Here is a 14,816-nt window from a genome sequence, read left to right as displayed (position 1 = left end):
TGTATAAGGATTACTAAGGACACTGAGACAACTTCACCTGACAAATTTTGACACTTTCTTTAGCACATATTTCAACAAGATTATGACAACAGTTAATTCCAAGAAAATCTGGACATGTAGTACAATTGGTTACTTATTCCAGCGGACAGTTCTTATACTACAGTCCACCCTAGAAGCAAAAAAAGCTCTTCAAATACATTAGTACTTGGCACCACCACAGTACACCTGAAATGCAGTACAACTTGTTACTACACGTTATTTGAAGGGCACAGAGGTGTCAGTAATTTACTACAGTTTCAACGCTACATGGAAACATGTCTAAATATAGCCAGTAAAGCGCACACAGCCTTATGTTTCTCCTGTTCTATTCTCCTACCTTTTTTTTTTTTACATCTTAGAAGGGGGGGCATATATGTCAAATACCTCAAGTAGCATCAAGACTGACCACAAACACATAAAAAGCAGGTCTTTAGAACATTAATTAAAATTCTGACAGCTACTAAAGTCTTGGGCTACACTACTGCCCATCTTGTGAATGTTCCTGTACTGTCTGTCTATCATGACAACAGAAAAGTCATTATCAAAAAGCTATTAGAGGTGGCAGGGAGAAGATGAAGATAAAACAAGAAATATCAAACTCACTTTTAGCACTGAATTTGTTTTCTTTGCGTGTTCTACCAGTTTTCTTCAGACAATTATCACAGACAAACCTATTGAGAGAAAAAATTGCCAAATATTTAGCATACAACCATTATTGACTTGCTTAAGCCCAATGTTTGAACAACAATTTAAATGTCAGAGTACAATATTTTTCTGTGGATTTGAACAGCTTGTATCTCTCCATTATTGAGGGACTTAAAACCTTTATAAGTCTGTTTAATTCTGCCAAGCAGTTACACCTGCAGTTGTGTTCTGTAGTACACAAACCTACCTCCAACCAGCTTCCATTGTTTAGTGGTTAGAAAGAAACCACAGAAACCTGTGTACATGAATAAGTTGGTTTCATGCATATTTTCATCTGAATATACTGAAGTGAGACCCCAAACACCAAAAAACCTATTTTACTTAGAAACTCTTTGTCCTTATGTACTCAGTTCTTAAAAGGGAGTGACTGGATATTAAAAGGCAGAAATTCTAAATTATGTAAACAACGTTGGTCTTATTATACAAGGGGTAAAAAACTAACAAACATCTTACCCTGAAGGCCAGATAATATCATAATGTAATACACAAATCTGGTGCATCTTCCGACCACACTCTTTGCAGTCAACAAACCTGGGAAGAAAACACAGCAGCCAATTACTTCTGTTGTCAGACAAGTAACTTTCCAGAATTTGGCAAGAAAGACAAGACTTTCCAACCCTCTGCATCAGCTTCAGCAAGCCCAGTTCATGTGTCAGCTCTAAAAAATACTCCTTAGAATAGCTTCAAGTATACATCTACCGATCCTGCGTGCAAATAATATGTATATTACAAAAACTATAACACGTACTAGTTTAAAAATGTGAAATGGGCTGTCATGAACCATTTTTTCTGGTTCTTTTCTATCCTTTTCTAAGCAGAGTTCTGAGTTTTCCCAGCTTCACAGAATTCTGCTCAACAATACCTCCACAGATTTAATTTTCAATTGTTGCAAGAACCACAAGCTGACTAAATGGTTGCTCAACTCACTGTAAACATAAAAACTAGTCATTCATGAATCACTGTGCCAAGGAAACATGTATTAGCTTGTCTTTGCCTGCATGGGTCTGCTGTAGTCGTCTTTTTTGGGGGTGTGTGTCCAAACAGTATGTCAAAATTTCCTTTTTTAATGGGAAAACTGTTACAGGTTTTTCCTCTTGAGACTGCAACATTGGTTATGAAGTCAAATGCATCAGGGTGTACCTCAGCAGTCTACCTCTAAAGGTTGGGGGGAGTAGCTCTGTTTAGTATTTGCAAAGGTAAGAAAAGGAATCAAAATGTATTATGTATCAAACTGCCAGAGAACAAAGCAGCAGCATGATAAAGACTTGTTTAGTTAGTTAAGGACAGTAGGAAAAGCAGCACAGCGCTACCAAAGAAATATTCAACTTGGCTTTTACTGAACTTCCCGAGGGCAGTGAACCCAAGGGAGGAGGACGGCTCTGCTACTGGGCAAAGCACCCGGGTGAAGAATAAAACGTGTTTTAGGAGTCTGGCTAAACCAGGGGAGCAAAATGCAGAACTCCCCCACTGGCATTCAGGGCTTGGCATGACAGGCTCTGACCGACGGGAGCCACCTTCAGCCTCACAGAACACACCTCAGGAATTACCCAAATGCTCAGAACTGCCATTAAAACAGGCTCACATTTTCCTCTCGGCCATCAACGGCAGACATCAAGTTTGTGTGTTGTGCTACGAACTTTAGAGCAGGATTCAGTAGTCTGGGCAGAGATGGGAGGAAAAGAAGACTCTATTGACTGCCTCATTCCTGAAGTGCTGCCTAAAGGACGAGTGGAAGCGATCACATTGTTTTAAGAAAACGACAGTCTGGTACTTACGGCTCTGGATCTAGTGTATCATTTTTCTTCTTTTCAAACTGATCCTTAGAGATGGTTCTAGAGACAAAGAGTTAATATAAAAACTCAGTAGTACCTTTATAGCAAGAGGCTGAGAAAATATCATGCTTTTCTGAGCTGCAGCAAATGAACAAATCTCAAACCAGAAAAAAGTGTATCAGTATTTATTCTCTATTCAGAGAGAGCAATTCAGCTCATTTTATTTTGAGCTACAGAAAATATTTTTCTCATTTCACTTTCTGTGTAAATTAAAAGCAACATAAGAGATACCCAAGTATACACATATATTTAAAATCATAAAGAACGAGAGAAGCTATTGTCAATAAATCAGCCACCTTCCAAAACAGCTCATATCCCTCAAATCTTAGAGCACATGATTTTCTTATCAGGTTAAAGAAGAGGCACTGGTTTCATGAACAAAAGCTGTGCTTCAGAAGGTGAGATTCAGGATTAGCCGAAGTCTTTAATTTGAAAAGGTAATGGATTGGTGACATTTATTGACACAGCTTCCAGTTCGCCCCCTCCAGCCACGTTATTGTGTTTGCCAGCCCCTGCAACCAGTCCAGGGGCAGCTCTTGAGTAGCCCAACCAGACACAAGTGACATTGTTGGGCAGAATAACACACCCAACACAGTAACAACTGTTCATCTTCTGTTACCGTAAAAATCTCCAATTAGTGAGAAAGCAGGCACTTCCTCAAACACCACCACCGGCCACAGGTTTTTACTATCAAACCAGGACTACACATCATCCCCACTATGTGAAAAGTCGGTATGCGGAAGAAAGAAAGCGACTTACGTTTGAGGCTGGGAAGGGTCATCACCCAGGGTGACATTCTCCCCCTGGATTTCAGTGAAACACTTCTCACAGAAGTGATACCTGTCAGCAAGAAGGCCATATTTGGGTGAACTGGTCCAGCACAACATACAGCCACCCAAGCACGGAGCCACCAACCAGAGCAGGGCAGATCACCACGACGAAAAGGGGGACGTTGTTGGTTGATAGATGGGTCAGTGTGGACAATGAGGAGGAACAGAGGGAGGGGAGGGCAGGATTAGAGAACAGGGGAGGGAACAAACAGCACAGACGTAAGAGGTAAGACGCAAACACCAAGACAACACAGAGCAGAAAGCCAAGGCAAAGCACAGATTAGCATTCGGTCTCATTTTATACATTGCTAACAAGTCGTCGGGCGTCAAATTCAAAATTTAGGGAGGATTAATGAAGCAGCTACCAAGCGCTACGTTTGTATAGATTTCAAATTTAAGAATTTGGATTTGATTTGCATTATTAAGGAAAAAATGCTCTTTGATTCCAGGCTTGGGACTGATTAAGTTTACTTTGGGTAATTAAAAAAAAAAAGCCTGTCAAAAAGCTTTAAGAACACATTCGTTAAAGACTTCAGTAATTAGAAAATATGCTGAAAGCATTTACTGATTGTCAGTAAAAATTGTAAAAGCAGAAACACTTGGTATTGAAAAAATCTATAAAAAATTAAATTCAGAAATTAATTGACTATAAGATTAAATGTGACCAATTGCTCAGCTAATATTATTTAATATAAATGAAACCAAATCCATACTCTAGACAAACATTTAACATAAATGCAATTATGGGTCAGAGTTTCCAGCCATTTATCTATATAAGTACAATATATGTATATATGTGAACAACATTAAATTGTACATACATACAATATATTTATCAGGTACATTAGAGATTAGAGATGGTAGAATTAAGCTTTACAAATTGAATGAGGCTAGGTACAATTTTTGGTCACCAGACCAAGAGCCAATCCAAGCTATACTCAGCAAAACCAATACTGCAGTTTAACAAACCAAGCTGAGTAAATTGGAATATAACTCTATGAAAATACAATCTGCATTTGAAAAAAAAAATAAAATGAAAATTACACAGATTTTTCAAGGCACTTTTTTGGTGTTTTTTGTTTGTTCGTTTCTTTCAGATGAACTGGAACCAAAGTTGTCAGGGTCATTAAAAAAAAAAGAGGCTAAATGTTTGGAAAGGATATGAATTCACACATGAACAAAGGTAACAAAGAGAGGCCACAGCTGTAAAATGCAGGAAGGCCACAAAGGATCATCAAAATAAAGGAGCTTTATGGAGGATCAAGAGTGAGAGAATATAAGCAGCAATGGCAGCACAGTAAAACGCAGTTTTAGTACTCAAACACTAGAACCATCAGAACGGTAAGTTTAAAAGGCATCAAATGAGACTCAATGTCACAAAGAACCAACAACTTAAGGGATGGAGATTAATAAATATGGCAGCTTGCCCCTTCTTACACATACTGATATACTTAAACTACTGTAATCCAGGTGACAGATCTCCAAGGCTGCGCTTTCCTGGAGACAACAAAAGCCGTTTACAGGCACTTATTGAAACGTGAGGATCAGAATTTCCTCCTGCGACACACACTGGCCCTCACGTCACCACTACACGTTTACTAAATGCTTGTGCAACACAGTGTAAGCAGGAAGGAGAGGGTCCTTCAGCAGCACCCGGTGGGTTGTTAAAGCCATTCTGCGGAGCCATCAGTGTCCTCCCAGGCTGCAGCCAGGGCAGAGCCGCCTCGGCAGAGCCTCAGGAGCCCCAAAACTTCTGAACCTCCACCAGCTGGCTCGGGCTTCCAGAGCTGCTCTGCCAGCCAAGAGCTGCTGAAATGCAGCAGCACCCTGCGCACTCCCCGTACCGCGGGACTCCTACAAAGAGCAAAAAGGGGTATTTTCTTCTATAGTGCATACTGACACATCTACATCACCCTCTGACCAGCTGCCACGCTGACAGCACCCACGTGAGCTGAAATGCCACGTGTGCCCTGCCCAGGGGCTTCCCAGCCCACCCTGAGTTCAACTGACAGTGACTTCTGGGTCAGCTCAACCAAGATTAAACACATCACCCGCCCAAGAAAAAACAAGGCTTTTGCTGCTGATAATACAACAGGACAAGGCCAAGGAAAAAAAATGTATTCTGTTAATTTATAATCAATGGTAATGATAAAGATATTATGGTTATTACAGAGCGATAATACAAGAGAACTTCAGGACAGGATACTGACACTGCACATCTCGTTTGCACTGACTTCACTTGCCCCTAAAGTGACACAGTTATTGGCTAATACTTCTTAAAAAACCCCTGCAAAAATAAAACGAAAAAAAATCCCCAGCAACCCATAAAACATTCAGAATTTGCTTTAAGCTTTTCTTCAATTAAAAAAACCGCACTAGTTATTTTCCTTACTAAAAGGTTGCTCATTTTAAGAGCCAGACTGGAAAGAACTGGCACACAGGAGGACCTAAACACAGAGGGGTGTAGCAACAAAAATTCATGGTCAATGGATTCAATGAATACTTTGCTAAATTTAAACAATCCCAGAAAGTTTAATTCTGACCCGTTTTCAGAATAATTTCTGGGCTTTCAAAGCACTCACGAAACTGAGTAACGAGGCTGCTTTCGATACTGGATTTAAGCTACAGGCAGAAATGTGCCCAGCTCCACTGGCGCAGGTTCTGCACCCTCTGCCCCCAGTTCGGCAGCAGGTCGAGCACGAGCTCCAGACAGCCCTGGGTCTGCAGGGGAGCACAGGATTTCACATATGGCTGAACCAAAGCCTAATGCCATAGCAAGAGTCAAGCCTTAATCCATGATATTAAAATGAGGAAATGAAGGCTGAAATATAGTGAAAATGAATCACCTACAGATCATGAACGTTCATCCATAAAATAATCAGGGTGAAACAACAGCTGTAACTTATTGTGAGTATGGACCCTCAGGAATGGAGACTTACTTGTAATTCACTGACTTCTACATGTCACTACACATATTCAACAAAACCCATAGCAAGCATACAAAATTTTAGTTATAACGGTCATACAAAAACCAAAGAATGTACTTAGTGCAACACATCAAAAATGAAAAGCTTTTCAAATGCAGACTGTTCAGGTGACTGATTCCTGTTTATCAAAGACTAACATTATGGTTCAATACCAAAGTCCAGAAAATGCTCAATCTCTGCATTAACAGGTGAATTTCCAACTGTAATTAAGTGCATTCAAAGGGAATTCTGAGTTAGTAGTTGGATGTCTGTACTAGGTATGAAATACCCATCAGTTTTCTCAACTGGATATTCACACATGAAGTATATTTCTGAACACTTACTTTAACCTAAACTTCTGCTGTATTATGGAAGCCAAACAGTTCCACACCGAATAATTAACTTTAAATCACTGAACTGCAGTGCCACAGTTCATTCACTCAACAGTGTCTAAATATTCTTAGCTGTAATTTAGTTACACAATATGCTGGACTTCAAGTGCATCCAATTTTGCCTGTTCCATAAATGGTTGAAGTCAAGAACATTTGCCCAATTAAAGATATGCTGGAAATACAGAATTTGTTTTTCACTAATTTGCTGCTTGGTTAAGAAAAATCTAAGATTTGAAGATCATTGTCACAGGAAACAGTCAACTTGACTGTTTAGAGCACTACAGCTGATGAATAAGGGCTTTCTATGATCTGACAGTCTAAATGCACACTTAAAAATAAGGTGATTGATCTTTAGAAGTATTTTGTTAAGTAACCCAACCCCCCTAAAATCACTCATTACTTGATTTAGTTGACCTGAAACTGAAAACCTCAAAAACTGTCCCCAACTCAAAGCCACCCCAAATCCCAACCTTTTCCCAAGGCATCTGGATAAACAGATTCCAACACCTAGTTTTGTTCTGCTATGGGCACACTGACACTCGGAAAAATCACCTCCCTTTTATTACTGCTCTTATAGGTTAAACTCAGTGTTAAGGGGCTATCACATTTATAACAAATAGTAACACAATATTTCAATTTCCTGAGTCCAGAGGAACCCACAGCCCCATCGACCCTGGACTTCTTGCCAGCAACCAACACTGCCTTCCATCGAGTAATCCATATGATTTAATACTAACTTAAATAGGAAAGGGATAACTGAAAGAAAAATGAGCCCTTCTTCAACTATTTTAGAAGTTCCTATTCTTTTCAACATAGTACTACCTGGATGCAGAATATGAAAAGTATTTGAAATTGTACCATGTAGAGTTCATATTTAAGGGTTATTTTTTCCCCACTTCCAGTACTCAACTACTGTCTCTTTAGATGCATTTTAGTCGCTTTATTTCTCTTCAGACTGACTTTTTCCCAGAACTCACAGTGGCTGTATCAAACCTTCTATGAGAGCTCTTGAATCTACATTCCTCTGTGGCAATACTACCTGCCTCATAGGGACCCAACAGACAACATGAGACGACACGTTTTCATGACCTCGCTGTGCTGAGGGGTTCGCACCAGCCCCCCTCCATCTTACACCCCATCTGGTGACCGAGGGATCGTCCTGAGACGAAACGCAAGCACTGACTGTCTGAATTAGTTCTGTAACTTCACTTAGACAACAGCCCTGGTGCACTTCAAAGTTGGCAAGACTTATAGACTGCCAAGGCTCTGGAAAGCAATTCGTAACTGTTTGAAACAGGGAAAAGGAAGTTTGTAAGTTTGTGTCTTAGCCTTTTTTTTTGAGGGGCGGGGGGGGGGGGAGGGGGTGGATGAGGAACGAGCAACGAATCTAAGAAACCAAACCCAAAGCCAAGTTCTAAGTTTACTTTGTTAGTATAACACTGCTGATTTAAACATTAAATGGAAAATTAATATTATAACATCTGTTTAATAATAATACTAACACCAAATCATAATATTAATTAAAAAAAATAATAGAAACTATTGTTTTCATAGCTTCTCACAGTCTGGGTGGTTTTCAATGCTAATTCAAAGCTAATTTAAACAGAATTAAGTCCTAACTAGAAAGACATAAAGTATTTCAATCGATCGCTGTACCCTTTGTTTTGCAAATTCTGGCACTAATTTGCAAACAAACCAGCATATTTTTACAGTTCTCCCAGAACAAGGCAACATGATTTCCTAGGGCCTTTCTGCAGTTCTGTCCTTCTCCCTGCAGCAAGCCCAGCTACTCATTTTATGGAAAACATGGACAATTTCACTTCCACTTAAGCGGTGTGTGGTGCAGACCAGCTCATAGCAAGTGCTTAAGTATTGTGTGTATCAAGCTGCAGTACAGGAAATTAAGTGCTCACCAGCAAAATGACAGCATGCAAAGATATGAAAATAACATTTTCCTGACTTAGCTGACAAAGGAAAGAGTAAGTTAATAATCCTCCTTCTCCATCTGTGCAGAGAACTCAAAGGATCTCACTTCCTGAATAAGGAAAAAAAAGCAAAGTCAGGCACTTACCTATTCTGGTAACTGTAGTAGGCAGCATCACGAGGAATTGTGCACAACTGCTTGCCGTAGCAGCACAAGGTCTGTGGAGAAAACTCATACTGCAAAACAATGGTGAGAAAAGAAGCTTCAAAATGTAACCTTAGGTTAATCAAGCATCTATTAGGCAATCCTGACACTTAATTGATATCACAGTATATTGTTAGGTTTATCACACTTTTCCAAGCTCTTGTAAGTATATTAGCACAGTTATCTTATTTTAATTAAATTTAACTATATAAGCTAAACAGCTGACCTTTAAACTGCCTACTTTTTTTTTGCACTGGACATGGAAAACAAGCAAAACATTTTACTATTGCTTCTGACCAAAAAACAATGTGTCCTCTCAAGGAGAAAAATACAACAATAATAATGGAATAGCAGCAAGAAGGATGCTATCTACCTTTTTTAGCGTGCTTACAATAAAGTAAAACTTTTAGCAATTCTTTCAATCAGTGTTTCACTAAAAAAACCCCAAGAATTATACAAAGCTAATGCTTTATCCAATTAAGCAAGCTAAGCTCTTTAGAAGAATGCAGCTCCATCCCTGGAATACATACCTTGCGCCCACAACAGTAGCCAAGTGATTGCATAACAGGATCGATTTCTTGTTCAAACACCTCCGCGAGTTTAGTGCAAAACTTATAGACCCTGGAAGTCTTGCGATTGTAAAGCCAGGCATTGTTAAACATCAGCCAAACATCGTCCACATACTGCCAGGGTTCTTGGTACTGCCCAGTATCCAATTTACGCTTAATGGTTGAAAGATCCATAGGATTCTTCACAATGTCGAAGTAATCCTTCAAACACACACAAAACCCTTCATTTTTAAGATGTCCAATGTTCACAATATGTGCAACTGAAGAAACAAAATGTTTATACAAGCAAAGACAAAATACAAAAACATTTTTGGTAATGCCCACTCACCGGAATCCCTAAAAGCTGGGGATCCACAGGCTGTCTGAAAGGTAGAGACTCTGGGTCCTGCCGGTACAAAGCTTCGAGCGTTGGCATGAGAGCCTGGCGCAGCTCCTCAGGCTTGAAAACTGTTAATGAAAGTCAGAAAGGTTAGAAAATCTCTTCCGCATTTCCTAACCTCCTGACTCCCCTAAAAAAATAAAGAACTATGTTAATACAAAATTCTTAAGAGGGATTTCCTGATCTGTGTAGCTCATCGGAGGCAAAACTTACAGTCAAGAGGCTCTTGCACAGCCTGTGCGTTGACTAAATCACAGTAGGTGATATTCCCAGAATAAGGAGATAGGAACAACTGTAGCCCATAAGGATACATATTGTAGCGCTTAAAAAAAACCAAACGCAAACTGTATCTAGAACCAAATGAATTCAATTGCTTCAACACAGACGAACCTTAGCTCTTCAGAGAAGAGACTAAGCATATTTTCCTCTCCTGCCCTTCTAACCTTGTTTGCTAATTCCAAGCCAAGATTCTTCTAGCAAAACACACCGTAGTGGACAGGTCCAAAGAGCCAAAGAGGAACCAGATGTCCTGATAGTTGGCACAGGAGTTTTCTGGCCATAGCACACAAACAGTCCTGGTCTGATGGGACTGTTAATTGATTTTGAAAGTGTTAATACTTCCAGATTTATATGCATCATTACAACCACTTGGCAACAGTGGCATGGCAACAGCCATGCTTCTTTCAATAGTGGATGACAAGAAAGGCAATGTGCTTTCTGAAAAATAATGATAACTTGGAGAGCTCTTTGAACATCTCAGCAGTGTAATTACACTTATTTCCTTAGGAACAGAGTCTTTAAATAGGGAAGAATGACTATTATTGAGAAAAAAAGACAACTAAGGAAAGTAAGATGGCATCTAATATTTATCTACCTGGCTGAAACAAGAGTGGTACCAATAAAAGAGAGCAATTAGGAGTTCTGTTGAAAGCACTTAAATTAACAGGGCTACAGTGACCCCTTCGAGGCCGATCATTGCCTTTGTCACTCAAATGGTATTTTGGTAAGATGTAAATTGCTCTTTATATATAAATTTTGAACTCAAATTCACATATATTTTTTTTAATTCCCCTTTTTCTCATGGGTCATATTTCTGAGAGGAAGTCCTTTCATCTTAACTAGATTCACCGAAATATTACACCCAAAAATACAGCATGTTTGTTGTTACAACAACAGATGCAACTTGACAATCATTTCAGCTGTTTCAACAATCTCAGTCCTGATAAAACGGCAATACTCTTCCACATTTATTGATACCAAATCTGCATGCGCTTTCCTGTGAAAGGAATCCTACCATATACTCTCAAAGTTTTATAAATAACTACTTAACTATATTATGGAATTCTGAAAAACAGAAGGAAATATTAAATTCCATTCATGACAAGATGAATTCTCTATTGTTTGTGAGCCATCTTGCTCTGGCTCAGGTAGTTCATAACCTGATAATCCGAATTATTTCATTTAATGAAATTTAAATGTCAAAAAGCACCTTTTAATAATCTATCCTGGCCATCTGCTTGATATTGCTTTCAGAATTTTCCCTGTACCAACCCCTATAACAACATACCACTAACCGAGAGTACTTTTCAAAATAAACCAAATCCTAATTGAAACCCAAACTACAGAGATTCAGAACAACTTCTGCCATGTTCCTTAAAGCCTCATTATCTTTGCCGATAAGGTTTACAACTTGCTGTCATTTTGAAATTTGAAAAAATAAAATAAAAATCCAGTTATTGTTTCAATTTATGACTTCACCTACAAACATAAAGAAAGGCTGCCTTCATCTTTAGCAGTAAAAAAGCTGCTCTGCCTCCAAGGAATATGACTAATAACAGAACATTTGATCTCCCTGTACACGGATTTTACAAAAAAGTTTGTTTTCCCTCCTCCCCTCTCCCCCTTTTCCAAAATTAAATGCTCGCAGTTCTCCTCTGCTGGCTACAAGAGCTTTGTAAGGAGCTGGCATCTAGTTGTCCCATTTTGTCTTGGATGTGTGGGTGGTTAAAAGAAAATGGGATCTTTGCCTGAATCTTGATGATGTAGTATCTGCCAGAGAAGAATATATTGCTACCTTTTTCACCTTTTAAAATTGTATTGCTTTTAAACAGAGGAAATCCTGCTTATGATTACTAAAGAGAAAATTCATAAATGAAGATGAAGACATCTTCAAAACAATAAGGACAATACACCGGATTACCCTGCCCCAAAACCAAGCCCCTGCCGGCTCTGCATTATTATGTCTTGTAAGGATGGGAAGAAATTGGTAAAACTAATTTTGAAGGTCAGACTAAGGCAGCCATCTACAGCAAGGAGACAGGAGCTACCCAACTGAGTATTGTACTGTTTCTTTTGAGAAGACTGCAAGGGAAGAGGCCAGGAACCAAAACCCTTCCTTTCTTGCTTACATTAGATCTGCAGAATAAAAGCACAACAAAGCAAAACCCTGAATTTGAAGGGTTTGGTTGCCTGCATTCATGAAGGCAAAACCTGGATGAGGAAGAAAAGCTTGCTGAAGGAGGGTGTCTGCAATTCTCCAAAAAAGCCAAGCTACAAAAATTCAGGTGTAAGTGAACTGGGCAGACCAGTAGCCCATCAGGATTATCCTGGGCTATTCTCCAGCCCGTCCGTATTTCTCATCGCTGAAGTCAGGTTACAGTCTGGTTATACAAGGTGAGCAGCCAGGCAATGGTGTTCAGTACACTTGGGTGGTGGTACAAACAGGTAAGATTCCAACTCCAGAACATAAGCCATGGGGTACCCATAAAACATTCCTTTAGGTTCCAGACAAATCTTTTCAGACATTAAGGTACCAGGCTACAACTTTTTAAGTTATCTATGACACTTCCAGGCATGAGCCTTCCCCTTAGCAGCAGCTGCACGGATCTGCTACGTCCCAAGTTACTGGGGCTGCACCTCAGAAATCTGGCCACACAGGAAGGAAGGAAAGTTTCCATTACTTTTGCAACCCCTGAAAAACTCCAGATGAGTCTCATAAGTAGTTTTAAAATATCACATAACCCATAAGCACACTTCACAGTATTTGCTCTCAAATACCTCTTGGTTTATTTAGCATTTTAATACAAATGCTCTATTACAGCTGGACAAACTACTTGGTGAGAAAATGTCACTGTATGAAATTGTGTATATAGTTTCACCTGCCAATTCTGCACACGTATTATACTATATGGTTACTCAGTGACAGTATTTCCAAGATAAAATTGTGTTACTAAATGAGGTATGGAAAACAGGATGTAATCCAGACTGAATCAGAAGGACAGTGCAGCTCTTCCATGGACTAAATTCTGCAAGAACCTTCCTCTTTCAATCGCTTGCCTTGATTTACTTCCAAGTACACTTCTAACAAGCAACAATGATTCTTTCCACAGGGAATATAACTGGTTTCTAAACACTAATATGCTTTCCACTCCCTATGTTACATTTTGTTCAAAACAGGCTCTGCCAGTTCTGCAGCACATCTCATTTGGTTGGCCCACAGTGCTACAAACTGAACATACAATCTACAGGAAAATGTGTTTCATAGCATTTTATTATAAAAAGATTATGTTTAGTAATTAAATTAAATCCAAAGCATATATAAGAGATCAAGATTCAGTCTGCACAAACTTTGAAACTTTATGACTTCTTGATCACATTCTGGAAGGCATGCAACTGAAATGCTCTCCTCATGTAGTTATACATGGTTTCCTTTGCAAGGGAAGAAGAAAAAAGTAAAGAAATGGTCCATCACTTTCCCTTTTTTTGACATTTGCAGCATGTTGAAACATTAGTTTTGATCAAAACCTAAATACTAACAAGAGAAAACATCATCTCAAAAACCAGGATGGTAAGAGACAGGGATCTCTAAATAGCTCAGGTTTTTGACTCAAAAAACTTACCACAAAGCCTGCGCTACAAATGGAGTAATTTCTTCTTGCCTGTTTCCTTTAAGAATTTAATTCATTTATTTCTTACTAACTCAAGGCATGCAACAATTTATATAAGTCTATCCAAGATCTGTAATGCCATCATGTTTCCTTCTGGAAAAATACATAATACAGACACAGTCACATCTAAATCTATGCTAACACTGTACATCAATTTAAGAGAGTAGTGCCCCAACTATTTCTGAAAAGAAAGCTTTCAAATGAACGCTACACTGAAAACCATACAGGGCTTCAAAGTTAAAGCCAATTGCAGCAGTCCAGCCTTGGAAGAACAGAGATTCAGCAGAGTTCAAGCACCTGATTCTTGGAGAAGTGAACACTAAAACTTGGGATGAAGGCAGTTGTGTGCAGCCTCTGGCAGAAGAGCAAAGCAATGGATATCCTCAGTTACTGAGAGCACTACCTACACTAAGCTCCTGGCCAAGATGCACAGGGAGAGACTGATGTATATAATTTCTCCAACAATCGCTGCCTTACTGTCTTGGTCCTTCTGGACAGAAACTGGAAGCTGTGAGACACTGCTGGGATCAAGACCACAATGATATGCTTTTCTCACCTGCGATTCATATAACATTAAAGGAACGCTACATTCAAAAATAAATTACACCAAGTATGGACCTCCTAGAACTCCATGTGCTGGATCTGAGACCATGAAAAAAAGTGCTAGTAAAATAAAGTACACAAGAAAAACTCAGTTTTCATACACATACTTTTTTTGCGTGGCTGAGATGGCGATGTGGATTGTGAAGTGGTTCCATTAGTGCTGTTCTCCTCTTCCTCTTTAGCATCTACTTTTATTTCAGGCTTCTTTTCTTCTATTTCCATTGGCTCCTGTTTCAGTTCTGTTCCATCTGTTTCTTCTTTTGTTTGTGAAGATCCTTGTAAATCCTCCTCCACCTTAAGAAAGGATGCAACGAGATGTACTATTACATCTATGACCCAAACTTCGGTCATCAAAATATTAGTTTGAGATTGTCAAAGCACTCTCCATCCATGGCTTTCCTCAGGAGAGTTACTTTCCAGTAACTA

General features: G+C 39.2%; 1 protein-coding gene across 7 annotated transcripts in view; it reads right to left on the bottom strand.

Moving 5' to 3' along the window:
• CREBBP (CREB binding lysine acetyltransferase) overlaps nt 1–14,816 on the bottom strand; it is a 92,384-nt gene that overhangs the window by 15,890 nt on the left and 61,678 nt on the right. For all 7 annotated transcript variants that reach the window (XM_080353735.1, XM_080353738.1, XM_080353736.1 and 4 more), the window contains 8 exons: nt 14,498–14,684; nt 9,790–9,908; nt 9,423–9,662; nt 8,836–8,924; nt 3,336–3,416; nt 2,520–2,576; nt 1,198–1,275; nt 643–710 (listed from right to left, as the gene is read on the bottom strand). In XM_080353735.1, coding sequence (XP_080209861.1) covers nt 643–710; nt 1,198–1,275; nt 2,520–2,576; nt 3,336–3,416; nt 8,836–8,924; nt 9,423–9,662; nt 9,790–9,908; nt 14,498–14,684 — 919 coding nt within the window. The remainder of the gene's footprint in view (nt 1–642; nt 711–1,197; nt 1,276–2,519; nt 2,577–3,335; nt 3,417–8,835; nt 8,925–9,422; nt 9,663–9,789; nt 9,909–14,497; nt 14,685–14,816) is intronic.

The sequence above is a fragment of the Nesoenas mayeri genome (genome assembly GCF_963082525.1).
Source record: "Nesoenas mayeri genome assembly, chromosome: 15".
Classification (NCBI taxonomy): Eukaryota; Metazoa; Chordata; class Aves; order Columbiformes; family Columbidae; genus Nesoenas; species Nesoenas mayeri.
This window is presented reverse-complemented; position numbering and strand designations above follow the sequence as displayed.